The 16,917-nt window shown below is 51.3% G+C and overlaps 1 protein-coding gene across 4 annotated transcripts in view; it reads left to right on the top strand.

Annotated features, from left to right (window-relative positions):
* The window catches only part of LOC144827733 (sodium- and chloride-dependent neutral and basic amino acid transporter B(0+)-like), a 3,091,484-nt gene that overhangs the window by 100,885 nt on the left and 2,973,682 nt on the right, over positions 1-16,917 (top strand). The window contains exon 1 of one of the 4 annotated variants that reach the window (XM_078685937.1): positions 12,800-13,321. The exons of 2 other annotated variants lie outside the window; for them this stretch is intronic. In XM_078685937.1, coding sequence (XP_078542063.1) covers positions 13,114-13,321 — 208 coding nt within the window. In that variant the 5' untranslated portion in view covers positions 12,800-13,113. Of the gene's footprint in view, positions 1-12,799; positions 13,322-16,917 lie in introns of those variants that run through there. One more of the 4 variants, XM_078685940.1, reaches the window with a different exon arrangement.

The following is a 16,917-nucleotide window of genomic DNA, read 5'->3' as shown; positions in this document are numbered from 1 at the left end:
GGCACCTGCACGAAGCCAGGTGCTGAAAGCAGAAAACGGGAGCCCCTTGGAAACAGAATAGCGACGCACAATCCCCACGTTGGAGAAAAAATGTACCTTGTTGTACTGTGAAAGTGACACCTGCGAAGAAAGAATACTATTCTTTGTACAACAGAGCCTGTCCGTGACTTCTGTCTCTATTGGGACAAAAGGTGAACCATGATATTATCACTGATCAAATCTTGTGATGTCATATTCAGTACTACTGGCCTTTTTCTCATAAATCGCCCTATATAGTCTAACACTGCACTCTCTTCCTGTGCTTCGTTCAATGTTGGCCCAATTTTATGTGAGCAGAGTCCCGTGGGGTATACTTGGCTTCATGGCCGCTACTGCACAAGTATAAGAGTAAAAGATGAACCCATACTCGCCGAGCCCCGGCCAGGAACAAACAACAATTTTTACAATTTGTCCTTCGTGACACGTCCCTCCATACAACATTTAGATGGGCCACAGGCATAGGTCTAGGTGGCACAAGGGCCTTGTTGGCCAAGCCGCGAAATCTACCATCAATGCTGTACTACAAACAGCTTCTCACCGCGCACACCAGGCTCGGCTCTCGCAGCCCACAGCGCCACCCAGGCATAAAACAGGACATTAATGCTCACACTGAACCTCCCAACTAGAAAGGAAAGGCACCACCAGCCCAAGCCCCTGCGCAAGTCTCACACCCAAAGTCTGCTGTAAGAACTCAACCATGCGCAGCACCCCCTGCATGACTCGGGTGCCCCCGATGGGTAATACAGGCATTGGTAAGCCAATCACTGCGCTTGAGCATGCCCTGTAACAGGAGGGTTCTCCCCAGACCCCCTTGCTGGCACGGGGCACCTTCTTACTACTCCTACACAACTGCCACTGTTCCACTGCTGCGGTGCAACGTGCTCCATCTCCGGAACCACTGGGTGGAGTTCATGGCTGCACTGCACCCATTTATAGCCATCCACTGGCATAGCGAACCAACTGAACTGCCCCGGGCCACTCAGTGCAGTGCCAACACCGGGACCCAAAACTGGCCCCGCAGTTCCCATGTCGCCCTTTTGATGCACCAGTGACCCCGCCCTGTCGCAAAACAAATGTTGATACTGCACTGGCCTTCTCGCATCGCCTGTTACTCTATATCTATATATATATATATATATATATATATATATATCACGCTCCTCCATTCGCCATCAGCGGGGCACTTTGTGGTCGGGTGCAATGACGCGGTGGCGCACCGCGATAAATATCAGGCTCCAGATTTCCCTTGGTTTCAATAAGGAAAGAAATAGCACTCACGAGGATTCCTTGGCTCAGCAGTAGTTTATTTTTCGATAAACGCGTTTCGGATTTACATCCTTCGTCAGTGTCGCAGTTTCTAAACTTCTTACTGGCGGCCATTTTTTATTAAAACAAACCATGTCACGTGTTAAGTGTGGTAAACAACGGACTATACGTGCCCTCAACATAAACGGGCGCCATCTTAGAACAGTAAATACTGCTAGGATTTCATATCTTTTGTCAAAACAATGGTTGCATGTACCAATATATTGACCAATTTATAAACAGAATTAGTTTAAAGTAATAATTAAATACCATACATTTCATGTTGTAAAATAACGCCGTGGATCGGCAATGCAGCCTCATATATCTCAAGGCTGCCTGTCCTTGATTACTAACCATTATTATGCCGTGAATCGGCCCAAAAAAACACATGGTGACATTTACATAGATATTCATTAAAAAGATCACATTTAATCATTCTTGGTCACTATTTATACTTATTTGTTCAAATGAACAGCCAGCTCCTCCCCACCATTTAACCCATTAGGTATCTTTGTCCCCAGATCAATGATGTAACGGGATTCAAGTCTTCTTAACCTCAATACTCGATCACCGCCCCTGATATCAGCAGGTAGATAATCCAAACAATAATATTGCAGCAGGTCCCTGTTGCTATTGTGTTTTACAGCAAAATGACGTGCTACAGGATAACTAAAATCCTTATTTTTGATAGCACGCATATGCTCCAGTACCCTAAGTTTCACCATATTAATGGTGCTCCCCACGTACTTTAGTCCGCAGGGGCACACGAGGCAATAAATGGCAAAGGTCGTCTGACAAGTCATAAACTTATTTATTTGTCTCCTGTTTTTCATGCCATCTATTTGATATGAGAGGACTCTTTTGCTTGCAATGCAAGCTTTTCATTTTCCACAAGGGAAAAATTCTTTCATGTCTTTAAGGGTACCTTGAGTAGGGGGTGTGAGTTTTTCAAGGTCACTGGATACCAAACTATCCCTTAGGGATCGGGCTTTCCTAAAAGTTACAAGAGGATTGGCAGGAATATCCGTGGCTATAACTGCATCAGTTTTTAAAATATGCCAATTTTTTCTTAGAATGTTTCTTATTTTACTCGACTCCTTAGAATAGGTGGTAATCATTCTGAATTTTCCTGCATCTTTTTTGGAATTGCCCTTTTTGTTCAGTAGATCTTTACGACCTAACTTCTTGACTTGTGTTACAGTGTTTTCTAGGAGGGCGGTGTTGTAACCCCTAGCTTGAAAACGTTCTACGCTTCCATTGATTGCATCATCGAAATCCTTCTCATCAGTACAATTCCTTTTAATCCTCAGAAATTCCCCATAAGGGATGCTATCTTTAAGTTTCTGGGGATGTCCACTACCAGCGTGTAAGATTTTACCATTTACCCAAGATTCATAAGGATGAGAGGGCACCCCCCTGGTAGACCCATTGTGTCTTCGCTAGGTAGTTTAACTGAAAACCTTTCAAAATTTCTTGACCATTTTCTGTTTGATGCCGTTGTGAACTTAAAATCATATATACGAGACACAACAGATTTCATATGTCATATTGAAAAAAACGAATGGCGATCGACTTACTGTATGGTGGTACTAGACATCACAAGTTTGTATACGTGCATCAATCATGTATTAGGGCTGACAGCTGTGAAGTATTTCTTAGACAAAAGATCTATGAGATTTGCCACCCATAATTCCATGTTATTAGAACTCATTAATTTTTGTTTGCATAATAAAATTTTTACCTTTAATGGGGAACTGTTCAGACAGACATCGGGGACCGCGATGGGCACCTGCTACGCCCCCAGCTACGCAAACTTGTTCGTGGGCTGGTGGGAGGAGCAGGTGGCCTGGTCCACAGCAAATGAAGAATGGACTAGAAAAATCATAACGTGGCACAGATACATCGACGATCTGTTCTTTATTTTGGGATGGCTCTAAACAAGAAGCTGAGGAATATATGCAAACCTTAAATACCAATGAAATCAACTTACATTTTTCGGGAGAGGTAAATGTTAATACAGTGAACTACCTGGATTTAAAATTATCAGTCAAGAATGAGAAAATCGTTACTTCCCTATATAGGAAGCCCACTGCTGGAAACAGCATCTTACACGCTGGTAGTGGACATCCCCAGAAACTTAAAGATAGCATCCCTTATGCGGAATTTCTGAGGATTAAAAGGAATTGTACTGATGAGAAGGATTTCGATGATGCAATCAAAGGAAGCGTAGAACGTTTTCAAGCTAGGGGATACAACACCGCCCTCCTAGAAAACACTGTAACAAAAGTCAAGAAGTTAAGTCGTAAAGATCTACTGAACAAAAAGGGCAATTCCCAAAAAGATGCAGGAAAATTCAGAATGATTACCACCTATTCTAAGGAGTCGAGTAAAATAAGAAACATTATATATATATATATATATATATATATATATATATATATATATATATATATAACTTCTGCGGAACGAAAAGCACCTCCTAGCCAGACCTAAAAATGCCACTAGCTGGGTCTGCCTGTGATGCAACAATGAACTAGCGACGGTTACGCACCGATGCAATCAGGTGTCCCAAGTTCTACTACCGTAGACAATTTAGGGGCCCCAAGAGTGTGTTCCAATACTGTGACTAGCTAGGGCACCCCAGCTGTACTGCGCGGCGACAAATATACCTGGAGAAGTCAGCACTGCACTTATGAGTGGGAAACGTCGCTTTGACGCAAGGAGTACAACCTATAACCTGTTGAAACCAAAAGTAGCAATTCTTGAAGAGCAAAGACAGATGATTTAAACATGTGGCACGTATCACCCCTGTGCAAAAAATGTACCACTAGCTGGGTGACCCCTTTCTATAATCTTCCCAAAGCGACTTCCCCCAGGCATGCATTCTCACCGGTCACGTGGTATCCCCTTGTACCTCAATTCACAAACCTTTGCCTCAGCACTAGGTGAACCAAAGGGGGTGAAGAGGACCCTGCCTCATCCTTGTCCGGGTAGGCACCATCAGTCTTCGCCTTTTAACATGAGTGATCGTTCGGAGGACAAAACAGTTAGTGACTTAAAACGTGTCTACCTTCACTCACTATAAATAAGGCTCTTCCGGCACAAAAGGCCCTTAAACAGAATCGCCCCTCTTGTAATGGTGAAAGTCATCTGTGGTCGTGTACTGTCACCATATTCACAGAAATGCAGCTAAGCGCCTATTCTTCACTGCCTTCCTGCCTCACGGGGGTGGCTACTGTGATTAACATTTCCATCTTTCAAAGTCGTCCTATAACAGCAGAGGTTCACAACGCCTAACTGTAATGGGACATGCTTTCCACTTTCTACAATGCATAACCAAAATTAATACTAATGGTGCTGGCGCCAAGCCAGAGGGGTAGCTTTTCAGCATATTGCCGGCAGTAAGGATGCCGAAAACTCATACCCGGCAAGTGATGCATTGGGCGAGCACTTAAAACTTCCATTCGCTCTATCGTCCCAAATATGCGTTATTTAATTTGGCCTCATATTTTATTAAATGTTTGCATATAGACATCCATGAATACAAAATTGCCTTTCTCTGTACCTTGGGTATCTGCATCCCTCATAAATTCTCGACGAGAGACATTAACCTTGGAAAGTGGCAGTGCCAACATACAAGGGGGGGGCTGCCCGCATGTGTATCTGATAATTACTGGCACATCATTAGGAATGTAATGTGCCTGAGGTAGAGCCCCAACTCCCGATGGCGGCTCCCCTTGCTGATCTCTGACAAACTTGCAAAATGTTGTTTTTTTTGCAGTAATATACCTTTACTTGTGTTTGTCCGCTTTTGTAACTTGCACACATTTTACTTATTTCTCCCCTGTAATGCACCGTTTGCCACTTCCCGTATTTTGTTTGCTCCGGTGTCACTATTGCCTTAATGTGACATGACGTTTGCTTTGTTATTTGTTCACTTGTAATTTTCTCCTTCAGCGTCGTTACTGTTCCTATTGTGGAGCGCTCTGACGCCTTCGGTACAGAACCCTGGTCTGCACGGTCGCCAAGGCAGGGCACGGCTCCGGTGAGCCACGGGGCCATTCCCTCCTAAATGTTGCCATGGCTCCCGGCTATAGCCGTCTGAGCGTTCCTCAGAAGAACACAATTAGGCCGTCGGACCCTGTATCCACTCACGGCTCCTAATACTTTTGCCGCACATTGCACTAATGAAAATCCCAGCATCTCTGCCCTGAGAGCAGGGCAAGCTGCCTGTCCCCTGCTTTACAACTCGTGGGCAGAACGCCAGGAAACATCGAAAGGGTTAGTATGTTAAGCAGGAACAACACTTGTGTCTGAAAGGGCATTGTGATCCCTGCCAAAACAATTACATTAAAAAGTCCAGGGACACGGGATAGTTGAGAGACAGCACAACTCATTAACAGGCATATGCTGGCTCTTAGGAAAACCGTTTCATGTGGGGAATAGGAAACAATGCAAACTTACAGGATCGGGCGGGATTAATGCCCGCGGGCATATCATCGGCCATTCCCAGCTCATTAGGAGATTAAGATTTCCTCTGGGACTTGCACCAACCCTCTGTGCAACTGTAGCCACACCCCCTGCACCCGGTGCTTCCGCAACACCACACATCATAATGCCATCCTAGTTGTTCGCTGCCCGGTTCCCTACGACATGACCCCGCATTACACGGCTCGGGGACCCTAACCCTCGTCTAATCCGGAAAGGGGGGGGGGGGAAGGGGAGTGTATGCCACCAGCGGCTCGGCGCCTGGCTAGCCAGCAGGGGAAGCAGCAGGGCTTCGCTGTCCTCCCTCCCAGCGCGCAGCCTCAAGCACCCCCTCCTCAGCAATCAGAGGCCCTGAGCCGGCAGCAGGGGGCGCGCCTCACCCATTCGCAGCCCCCCATGGATGCGCCGCAGGGTACACGCGCGGCCCGGGGACATGCAAATGCAGCATGATGCGCCGCTCTCTTTGTTACAAGCCGCAGTAAGCCCCCATACCTAACGTGGCGGCCGCTTGGTGGACTACTACTCCTGCTGAGGGGAGGCAAATCCCCGGGCCTGAGCTGGCCACAATAGTCGGTAGGAACCAGGGCGGGATGGGGGATTTGGGGGGCAGCCGAGCCGCGAGGTTTGGGAAGGGAAAATCATGGAGGCGGCCATTTTGCCGCTGTTTGGGCTGCCTGGGATAGCCCAAACGATTCAGAAAAGGGGGTGGTGATGAACAGAGTGTCTGAATTAAGCAGACCACTCTTACCCAGTCCAAAGATCAGGGCTTGATCCATCACCGTTATTTATCTCACTGCCCCATCCCAGCTCAGAACCTGGCTATATGCAAATTAGTCTGTCCCTGGCCCAGTGCATCATGGGAACAGGGCAGACCAAACTACCAAGCCAATTCTTCACCAGAAAGGAGACAAGCTACCGGGGACCGGTTTCTGGCATTTCAGCCTCTTCGGCCCGGCTTGCTTGAATCCTGATGGAGCAGTGAGAAAGGGACTCATGTCTGAGTATACCCTGCCACACCTATAGTGGCCAAAAACGATTCAGAAAAGGGGGTGGTGATGAACAGAGTGTCTGAATTAAGCAGACCACTCTTACCCAGTCCAAAGATCAGGGCTTGATCCATCACCGTTATTTATCTCACTGCCCCATCCCAGCTCAGAACCTGGCTATATGCAAATTAGTCTGTCCCTGGCCCAGTGCATCATGGGAACAGGGCAGACCAAACTACCAAGCCAATTCTTCACCAGAAAGGAGACAAGCTACCGGGGACCGGTTTCTGGCATTTCAGCCTCTTCGGCCCGGCTTGCTTGAATCCTGATGGAGCAGTGAGAAAGGGACTCATGTCTGAGTATACCCTGCCACACCTATAGTGGCCAAAAACGATTCAGAAAAGGGGGTGGTGATGAACAGAGTGTCTGAATTAAGCAGACCACTCTTACCCAGTCCAAAGATCAGGGCTTGATCCATCACCGTTATTTATCTCACTGCCCCATCCCAGCTCAGAACCTGGCTATATGCAAATTAGTCTGTCCCTGGCCCAGTGCATCATGGGAACAGGGCAGACCAAACTACCAAGCCAATTCTTCACCAGAAAGGAGACAAGCTACCGGGGACCGGTTTCTGGCGTTTCAGCCTCTTCGGCCCGGCTTGCTTGAATCCTGATGGAGCAGTGAGAAAGGGACTCATGTCTGAGTATACCCTGCCACACCTATAGTGGCCAAAAACGATTCAGAAAAGGGGGTGGTGATGAACAGAGTGTCTGAATTAAGCAGACCACTCTTACCCAGTCCAAAGATCAGGGCTTGATCCATCACCGTTATTTATCTCACTGCCCCATCCCAGCTCAGAACCTGGCTATATGCAAATTAGTCTGTCCCTGGCCCAGTGCATCATGGGAACAGGGCAGACCAAACTACCAAGCCAATTCTTCACCAGAAAGGAGACAAGCTACCGGGGACCGGTTTCTGGCATTTCAGCCTCTTCGGCCCGGCTTGCTTGAATCCTGATGGAGCAGTGAGAAAGGGACTCATGTCTGAGTATACCCTGCCACACCTATAGTGGCCAAAAACGATTCAGAAAAGGGGGTGGTGATGAACAGAGTGTCTGAATTAAGCAGACCACTCTTACCCAGTCCAAAGATCAGGGCTTGATCCATCACCGTTATTTATCTCACTGCCCCATCCCAGCTCAGAACCTGGCTATATGCAAATTAGTCTGTCCCTGGCCCAGTGCATCATGGGAACAGGGCAGACCAAACTACCAAGCCAATTCTTCACCAGAAAGGAGACAAGCTACCGGGGACCGGTTTCTGGCATTTCAGCCTCTTTGGCCCGGCTTGCTTGAATCCTGATGGAGCAGTGAGAAAGGGACTCATGTCTGAGTATACCCTGCCACACCTATAGTGGCCAAAAACGATTCAGAAAAGGGGGTGGTGATGAACAGAGTGTCTGAATTAAGCAGACCACTCTTACCCAGTCCAAAGATCAGGGCTTGATCCATCACCGTTATTTATCTCACTGCCCCATCCCAGCTCAGAACCTGGCTATATGCAAATTAGTCTGTCCCTGGCCCAGTGCATCATGGGAACAGGGCAGACCAAACTACCAAGCCAATTCTTCACCAGAAAGGAGACAAGCTACCGGGGACCGGTTTCTGGCATTTCAGCCTCTTCGGCCCGGCTTGCTTGAATCCTGATGGAGCAGTGAGAAAGGGACTCATGTCTGAGTATACCCTGCCACACCTATAGTGGCCAAAAACGATTCAGAAAAGGGGGTGGTGATGAACAGAGTGTCTGAATTAAGCAGACCACTCTTACCCAGTCCAAAGATCAGGGCTTGATCCATCACCGTTATTTTTCTCACTGCCCCATCCCAGCTCAGAACCTGGCTATATGCAAATTAGTCTGTCCCTGGCCCAGTGCATCATGGGAACAGGGCAGACCAAACTACCAAGCCAATTCTTCACCAGAAAGGAGACAAGCTACCGGGGACCGGTTTCTGGCATTTCAGCCTCTTCGGCCCGGCTTGCTTGAATCCTGATGGAGCAGTGAGAAAGGGACTCATGTCTGAGTATACCCTGCCACACCTATAGTGGCCAAAAACGATTCAGAAAAGGGGGTGGTGATGAACAGAGTGTCTGAATTAAGCAGACCACTCTTACCCAGTCCAAAGATCAGGGCTTGATCCATCACCGTTATTTATCTCACTGCCCCATCCCAGCTCAGAACCTGGCTATATGCAAATTAGTCTGTCCCTGGCCCAGTGCATCATGGGAACAGGGCAGACCAAACTACCAAGCCAATTCTTCACCAGAAAGGAGACAAGCTACCGGGGACCGGTTTCTGGCATTTCAGCCTCTTCGGCCCGGCTTGCTTGAATCCTGATGGAGCAGTGAGAAAGGGACTCATGTCTGAGTATACCCTGCCACACCTATAGTGGCCAAAAACGATTCAGAAAAGGGGGTGGTGATGAACAGAGTGTCTGAATTAAGCAGACCACTCTTACCCAGTCCAAAGATCAGGGCTTGATCCATCACCGTTATTTATCTCACTGCCCCATCCCAGCTCAGAACCTGGCTATATGCAAATTAGTCTGTCCCTGGCCCAGTGCATCATGGGAACAGGGCAGACCAAACTACCAAGCCAATTCTTCACCAGAAAGGAGACAAGCTACCGGGGACCGGTTTCTGGCATTTCAGCCTCTTCGGCCCGGCTTGCTTGAATCCTGATGGAGCAGTGAGAAAGGGACTCATGTCTGAGTATACCCTGCCACACCTATAGTGGCCAAAAACGATTCAGAAAAGGGGGTGGTGATGAACAGAGTGTCTGAATTAAGCAGACCACTCTTACCCAGTCCAAAGATCAGGGCTTGATCCATCACCGTTATTTATCTCACTGCCCCATCCCAGCTCAGAACCTGGCTATATGCAAATTAGTCTGTCCCTGGCCCAGTGCATCATGGGAACAGGGCAGACCAAACTACCAAGCCAATTCTTCACCAGAAAGGAGACAAGCTACCGGGGACCGGTTTCTGGCATTTCAGCCTCTTCGGCCCGGCTTGCTTGAATCCTGATGGAGCAGTGAGAAAGGGACTCATGTCTGAGTATACCCTGCCACACCTATAGTGGCCAAAAACGATTCAGAAAAGGGGGTGGTGATGAACAGAGTGTCTGAATTAAGCAGACCACTCTTACCCAGTCCAAAGATCAGGGCTTGATCCATCACCGTTATTTATCTCACTGCCCCATCCCAGCTCAGAACCTGGCTATATGCAAATTAGTCTGTCCCTGGCCCAGTGCATCATGGGAACAGGGCAGACCAAACTACCAAGCCAATTCTTCACCAGAAAGGAGACAAGCTACCGGGGACCGGTTTCTGGCATTTCAGCCTCTTCGGCCCGGCTTGCTTGAATCCTGATGGAGCAGTGAGAAAGGGACTCATGTCTGAGTATACCCTGCCACACCTATAGTGGCCAAAAACGATTCAGAAAAGGGGGTGGTGATGAACAGAGTGTCTGAATTAAGCAGACCACTCTTACCCAGTCCAAAGATCAGGGCTTGATCCATCACCGTTATTTATCTCACTGCCCCATCCCAGCTCAGAACCTGGCTATATGCAAATTAGTCTGTCCCTGGCCCAGTGCATCATGGGAACAGGGCAGACCAAACTACCAAGCCAATTCTTCACCAGAAAGGAGACAAGCTACCGGGGACCGGTTTCTGGCATTTCAGCCTCTTCGGCCCGGCTTGCTTGAATCCTGATGGAGCAGTGAGAAAGGGACTCATGTCTGAGTATACCCTGCCACACCTATAGTGGCCAAAAACGATTCAGAAAAGGGGGTGGTGATGAACAGAGTGTCTGAATTAAGCAGACCACTCTTACCCAGTCCAAAGATCAGGGCTTGATCCATCACCGTTATTTATCTCACTGCCCCATCCCAGCTCAGAACCTGGCTATATGCAAATTAGTCTGTCCCTGGCCCAGTGCATCATGGGAACAGGGCAGACCAAACTACCAAGCCAATTCTTCACCAGAAAGGAGACAAGCTACCGGGGACCGGTTTCTGGCATTTCAGCCTCTTCGGGCCGGCTTGCTTGAATCCTGATGGAGCAGTGAGAAAGGGACTCATGTCTGAGTATACCCTGCCACACCTATAGTGGCCAAAAACGATTCAGAAAAGGGGGTGGTGATGAACAGAGTGTCTGAATTAAGCAGACCACTCTTACCCAGTCCAAAGATCAGGGCTTGATCCATCACCGTTATTTATCTCACTGCCCCATCCCAGCTCAGAACCTGGCTATATGCAAATTAGTCTGTCCCTGGCCCAGTGCATCATGGGAACAGGGCAGACCAAACTACCAAGCCAATTCTTCACCAGAAAGGAGACAAGCTACCGGGGACCGGTTTCTGGCATTTCAGCCTCTTCGGCCTGGCTTGCTTGAATCCTGATGGAGCAGTGAGAAAGGGACTCATGTCTGAGTATACCCTGCCACACCTATAGTGGCCAAAAACGATTCAGAAAAGGGGGTGGTGATGAACAGAGTGTCTGAATTAATCAGACCACTCTTACCCAGTCCAAAGATCAGGGCTTGATCCATCACCGTTATTTATCTCACTGCCCCATCCCAGCTCAGAACCTGGCTATATGCAAATTAGTCTGTCCCTGGCCCAGTGCATCATGGGAACAGGGCAGACCAAACTACCAAGCCAATTCTTCACCAGAAAGGAGACAAGCTACCGGGGACCAAAAGCAGCCCAATTAGGACCAACAAGCCCAAAGGGGCTATATAGGGGAGTTACACTTCCTCCCAGCCACCATTTTAGGTATTGAAACCTGGTGGCTGGGAGCGCAATTAGCAGCTTGTCGTTTGTGGCGGTTTTGTGGTTTAGCGATGTCAGGCGTTGAGGATGTTCGTGTTCTGGAGGCCATCCGCCTGCTGAGCGAAGCAGGGCGGATGGACCTCTTGGTGGGGCCGCGGGTGGCGCGGCCGGTGAGGCAGGCTTCCTTCGGCGTGGCGGCGGCCTTTCTGGCCTGCTCGCCTCCGAGGAAGGCGCCAAAAATGCAGGTGAGTCTTCGGGGCAGCGCAGATGTCAGGAGCGCGGCCCCGGAAGACGGAGAGTTGCGGGCGGTTGGAGAGCGGGTGAGGCGCGTTGCCAGGGGCGCCTCGCCGCGCTTATGTGGAGCGGTTGGGGGAGGCGGGGCGGCGGGAGGCAGGAAGGGCAATGAGGCTGAGCGGCCGCGCACGGAGCCGCGCCGCCGCCCGGGTGTTGTAGAGCTCGGCGGGGGGGCCAGGAGAGGTGGCGGGGCCTCGGGGGAGAGCGAGAGAGTCAGGGCGAGCAAGGGCGGGGTTGGGGGACGGGAGACAGGAGCGTGGTCTGGGCGGGGGGGGGAGAGGGGGGGAAGGGACTGGGAGGGAGTGAGAATGAAGGCCTGGCAATGAGGAGGCAGTATGAGAACCCCTCGCCGGCCCGGCAGGGGGCAGGGGAGAGGGGCAGGAGGGCTGGTAAACAGGGGGTGAAAGGGGGGGTGCGGGGAGGAGCAGGCAGGGGGCGGGGAGAGGGGGGGACGGTTGGGGAGGAGATGGCAGATGAGCAGGGGCATGTGGGGGGAGGGTCCCCGCTTTTGTTTGATTCGGAGGGCAGTGAGAGGGAGTGGGAGGGGCTGGATGTGTTTGCGTCTTGGGAGGAAGGGCTCAGGGAGGCACGTATGGCGGCGGGTCAGGAGGGGGAGGAGGCGGGTCCGTCTGGGCAGGTAGAGGTGGTTTCGGGGCAGGGTGGCGGCGGGGAGCTGGAGAGGGAGGGGTGAGTCTGGAAGGGGGGGACTGGCCGTCGATGGGGGAGCAGGAGTAGGGGGCTCTGCTGGAGCGAGGATGAGGGTGGGGCGGGGATGGCTGGGGGATTGGTACCGGGCGGGCGGTGGCGCGCAGTGGCAGGGACCCAGCACACCAGCAATACCTTTTTTATTGCAGGGGGAAAGCCGGCGCGGGGGAGCAGACTTGGTAAGGCTTGGGGCGGCCCAGCGACACCAAGGAGAAGGGAGGGCGGAGCTTCCTGCGGCGAGCCTGGAGACCACGAGGGATCACGGCGCGGCTGGCTCAAGAAGGCCCCTGGCGGGCTCGCCGGTCCCAGCACCCAAAGGGCCCAAGCGGCTTGGGGAACAGCAGAGATCCTGGAGCACCGGCAAAGAGGACTATTTTAGTTTGAGCAGGGGCAGAGGCGAAAGGAGGGCCTCTGGCAGGTTTCGGTCGGCGCCGCCACTGGCGCGCCGGAAGTATAGGTGGAGAGGTATGGAGTTGACAGAAGGAGAGGATAGTGTGGAGGAAGGGGAAGTGAGAGATGGGCCGGGCGGACGGGGGTCCGGTAATGTTGTTAGTTCTTTGTTACAGGTGTCACGGGGCCTGGGTGCCGCGGCGGCCCGGACACAGCCGGGAGACAGATCGGCGTCGGCGTCGGACAGGAGAGTCGAGGAACGGCGAGGGGATGCTTTGTTTACAGGTAAAAGCAGGGAGGCGCCGCGGATGGTGTCGGTAGGGGTGGGGGGAGGAGGGGAGGTAGGGGTGGAGGATCGGCTATGCAAGGGGAGGTATGTGGTGGACCAGGGTGTGGGGACGGATGTGGCTGCGCCAGGAGGGAAGGGCGGGGGTCCTGTGGGGTTGCCGGCTAAGGGGAAAGTGGCAAAGCCAGATGTGGAGGGGGATGCGGGCAGTGCAGCGGCGGATGTGGAGGGCGCGAAGAAGCCTGAGAGTAAAGAATTGAAGTTTAAACGGCTCCCTTATATGGGGGTCACGAAGCCGCTAGGGGCGCATTTGATGGCGACCACTAAAGAAAAAATATGGAAGGGAGAATATGTGGAGTTGTTGAAATTGTTGCACCGCGAGGTTCAGTCGAAAGAAGGGTCAAAAGAGGAGGAGTATGAGCTGCAGAAGCGCCCGAGGGTGCCGCTCACAATAAAGAACTGGACAGCGGCGTTTTTGATTTTCGCAAGTGTATACTGCGAGAAATTCCCGGAGAGGTCGGTGTCCCTTTTTAAGTACATGGACGTCATTCGGAAGGCGCAGATTACAGGGGGGGGTTTGCGTGGGCGCAGTACGACGAGGAGTTCAGGGCAAGGATGGCGTGGGACATGGAGGCAAAGTGGGGCGAGCTGGATTGCGATCTGTGGCAGCACACGATGGGCCTGGCGGGGTCGGGTAAGACTATCTTTACCGCCAGCGGGCTCCCGATAATATATCAGCCCTTTCAAGGGCGCCCCACCCGGGGAGGGGTGGGGGCGGGAGCCAAGGGCCAGCCCGGGACCGCGGGGCCCTGCTGGGACTTTAATAAAGGGGCGTGTGCCAGAGAGCATTGCCGTTTTCGGCACGAGTGTTCCGGGTGCGGCAGATATGGGCACCCTGTGTTGCGCTGCTGGGGCCCAACCGGACAGCAGCATGGCGGCACACACGCGGCGGCGGGAGCAGCACGACCCGGGAGCGGGCAGCCGTCAGGAAGCGGCTGGGGTGGCAAAGGGCCTGGGCCAAAGGGCTCGTACGCCGGTTAGATTGGACAGGTTGACGACGGCCCTACAAACTTACCCGGACGCGGGGGACGCGGAACGTCTGCAGATCGGGTTTCGAGACGGGTTTCGGTTGGAATACGAGGGTCCTCTGGTGCGTCGGTGGGCGGACAATTTGCGTTCGGCACGGGAGCACCCGAAGGTGGTACAGAGTAAGCTGGACAAGGAGGTACAGGAAGGGCGCATGGCGGGGCCTTTTGAGGATTGGCCAATGGCAGACCTGATAGTGTCCCCTGTAGGTGTGGTGCCCAAAAAAGCATTTGTCGTGGCCGGACGGCGGGTCGGTAAATGACTTTATCAATGAGAGCGAGGCCACAGTGGTGTACTCCTTGGTGGAGGCGGCAATGGCATTGGTGGTTGTTAGACCTGTCTGCTTCTGAGAGTCCCCTCACCATTATGATTTCTTTTGTTCCCCTGCACCTCCCAAAATTTGTCGCTTTTCTTTGTCTGCCAGGATTTTTTATGTGTTTCATGGGGTTAGATGTTCCTTGACGCCCAGTTGCTCACAAGGTTTGTGGCACCTATTTAAAAGACACGTGACGAAACCTGTGGCATTATAAACTGGGGTTGTCAACCCAAAGATATAGCCTTAAAATGGTGGACACCCTTATCCCTCATGTGAGTGACTCCCATTGGAGCCTTCATGAACCCTGGCCTCATGAGGTTTTGGCGCCCTTGGTTTGGCGCGCATTTCTGACAGGAATACCTTTATTTTCCTCAGGTACACAAAATGGCTGCTCTAGAACCCCAGTACGGTGCCTTGTCATTGTCACAGCCAGAGAAGGTTCTAGAACCTTCTGGCTCGTGCCAGTACCCCAGGGCACTGGCTATATAAGGCTCAGTCCCTGGCGGCCATTTTAGATTCATTCTAGATTCCAGACTTGACACCAGATCGACACCTGCCCTGTTGACCCCTGAGGTGGCTGGTAGCGCAGGCAGTAGAGCAGCAAAGGGTTGCTGGCGTTGTGTCTGACTGGCGTTCCAGTCAGCTACGTGAGAAGTGATCTAGCGCCTACAGCGCCTGTCCAGCGAGTACCTCATTGCCCCCCCCCAAAGACTGTGGCCAGATTCGTGTGCCTCCCCGCCCCCCCCGGTGGTGAACTGTGATTGATTTATCGAGTCGCGAGGCAAGAGCAAGATCGCCGCGACCGCGATCGTCAGCTGTGCCCCCTTCGCGATAGGTGCCTCTAGAGGGGAGCTCGGACGTCTCCGAGCCCCACCAGCGTAGAGCGCTTCCTGCGCAGATTGAAGGTGAGGTGGTGCGCCGGGGCGGGGAAAGGCCAGCCTTCGTTAGGCGGGACTAGCGTCTCTGCCACTCCCCAGTGACCCGGGAGCTGTAGCTATGGGCGGGAACCACCCTGAATGCGGAAGTCGGAGGGAGGTCTGTGGAGCCCCTGAGAGCCCCGTCGCTGGCGAGGGGAGTGCTGTGCCCGACTGAATCGTACCTTGAGTTACAGCCGATGTGAGGTGGGCCCGTTTCCTCATAGTGAATGCAGCGTTGTGAAGGAACTGTGAACCGGCATCTATTTGACTGTGTGCGAAGGTTGTGTGACCTCTCCGGCAGCCCGGTCGTCAGTCTAATGACTTTGAACTGGTACCGCCTGTGCTCAAGTGGCGCTAAAGCCCGTAGGCGCGCATAGACTTCACCGGCAAAGCAGAGATCCCATACCGGTGACCACCGAGTACAAATGATGTATTTACTGTGTTTCCTTGCCTTCTAGATATACGCGCATACGCCTTGAGTGATTATTAAAGAGTCCCAAACCTAAATTTGTGCTCAGAGAAGCCGTATACCTGGTCATTGAAAACAGCATAAACTGTAAGAGTTATCTTTCCCATTTGAAACGTATTGCAGATGTAATGATTCTAAAGTATTTAATTGGTGGCAGCGATACCAGAAGAAAAATGTGGTTGTTTCTTTAAATGAACCAATATTTATTCTGATATTTATTGTGATATTTATTGTGATATTTATTCCTGAAGCTATTCTATTTATTAGTACTATTTATTACCAGAACTGTGTGTCCAAAAGAAATGTAAATGTGCTTTCCCAGTCAACCCTATTTACAACAAAGAGCTTTTATATAAAGGAATCGTATTTTTCTACAGCAGTGGTGTGGTGTCCTTCTTTTTGGTGTGGATGTACAAGGAGTTATTATTGGGTCAAAGCCGGCTTAACACTACAGCCTTCACCAGCCTTGTCACTTGAGCCAAGCTACCCCCCCTTTGTGCTGGGCTTGCCCATCGCACGTCCAACATAAAATTGGTGGCAGCGGTGGGATCCATGAGCCGTGCTTGTTTTGTACCCCATAATAATTCAGTGTGCACCACAGGTACACACCCGGAGTTTTCTCCTAGCGGCCCTCCAATTCAACGTTATGCTTTTTCTAAATTCTTCCTGGAGGTGGGTGGAGGTGACCCTCAGAGTTCTTATCCTTGTAACCTACTTCGGGGTGATTGTCCACACTTTTCACTGACAAGATGGAATTCGAAATGTCAGAGCTGGAGACCTATACTGTGGCACAGCTCAAGGATTTCT

This window comes from Lissotriton helveticus, chromosome 4_1 (genome assembly GCF_964261635.1).
Source record: "Lissotriton helveticus chromosome 4_1, aLisHel1.1, whole genome shotgun sequence".
NCBI classification, from domain to species: domain Eukaryota; kingdom Metazoa; phylum Chordata; class Amphibia; order Caudata; family Salamandridae; genus Lissotriton; species Lissotriton helveticus.
The sequence above is the reverse complement of the archived record's forward strand: the minus strand, read 5'-3'. Positions and strand labels throughout refer to the sequence as shown.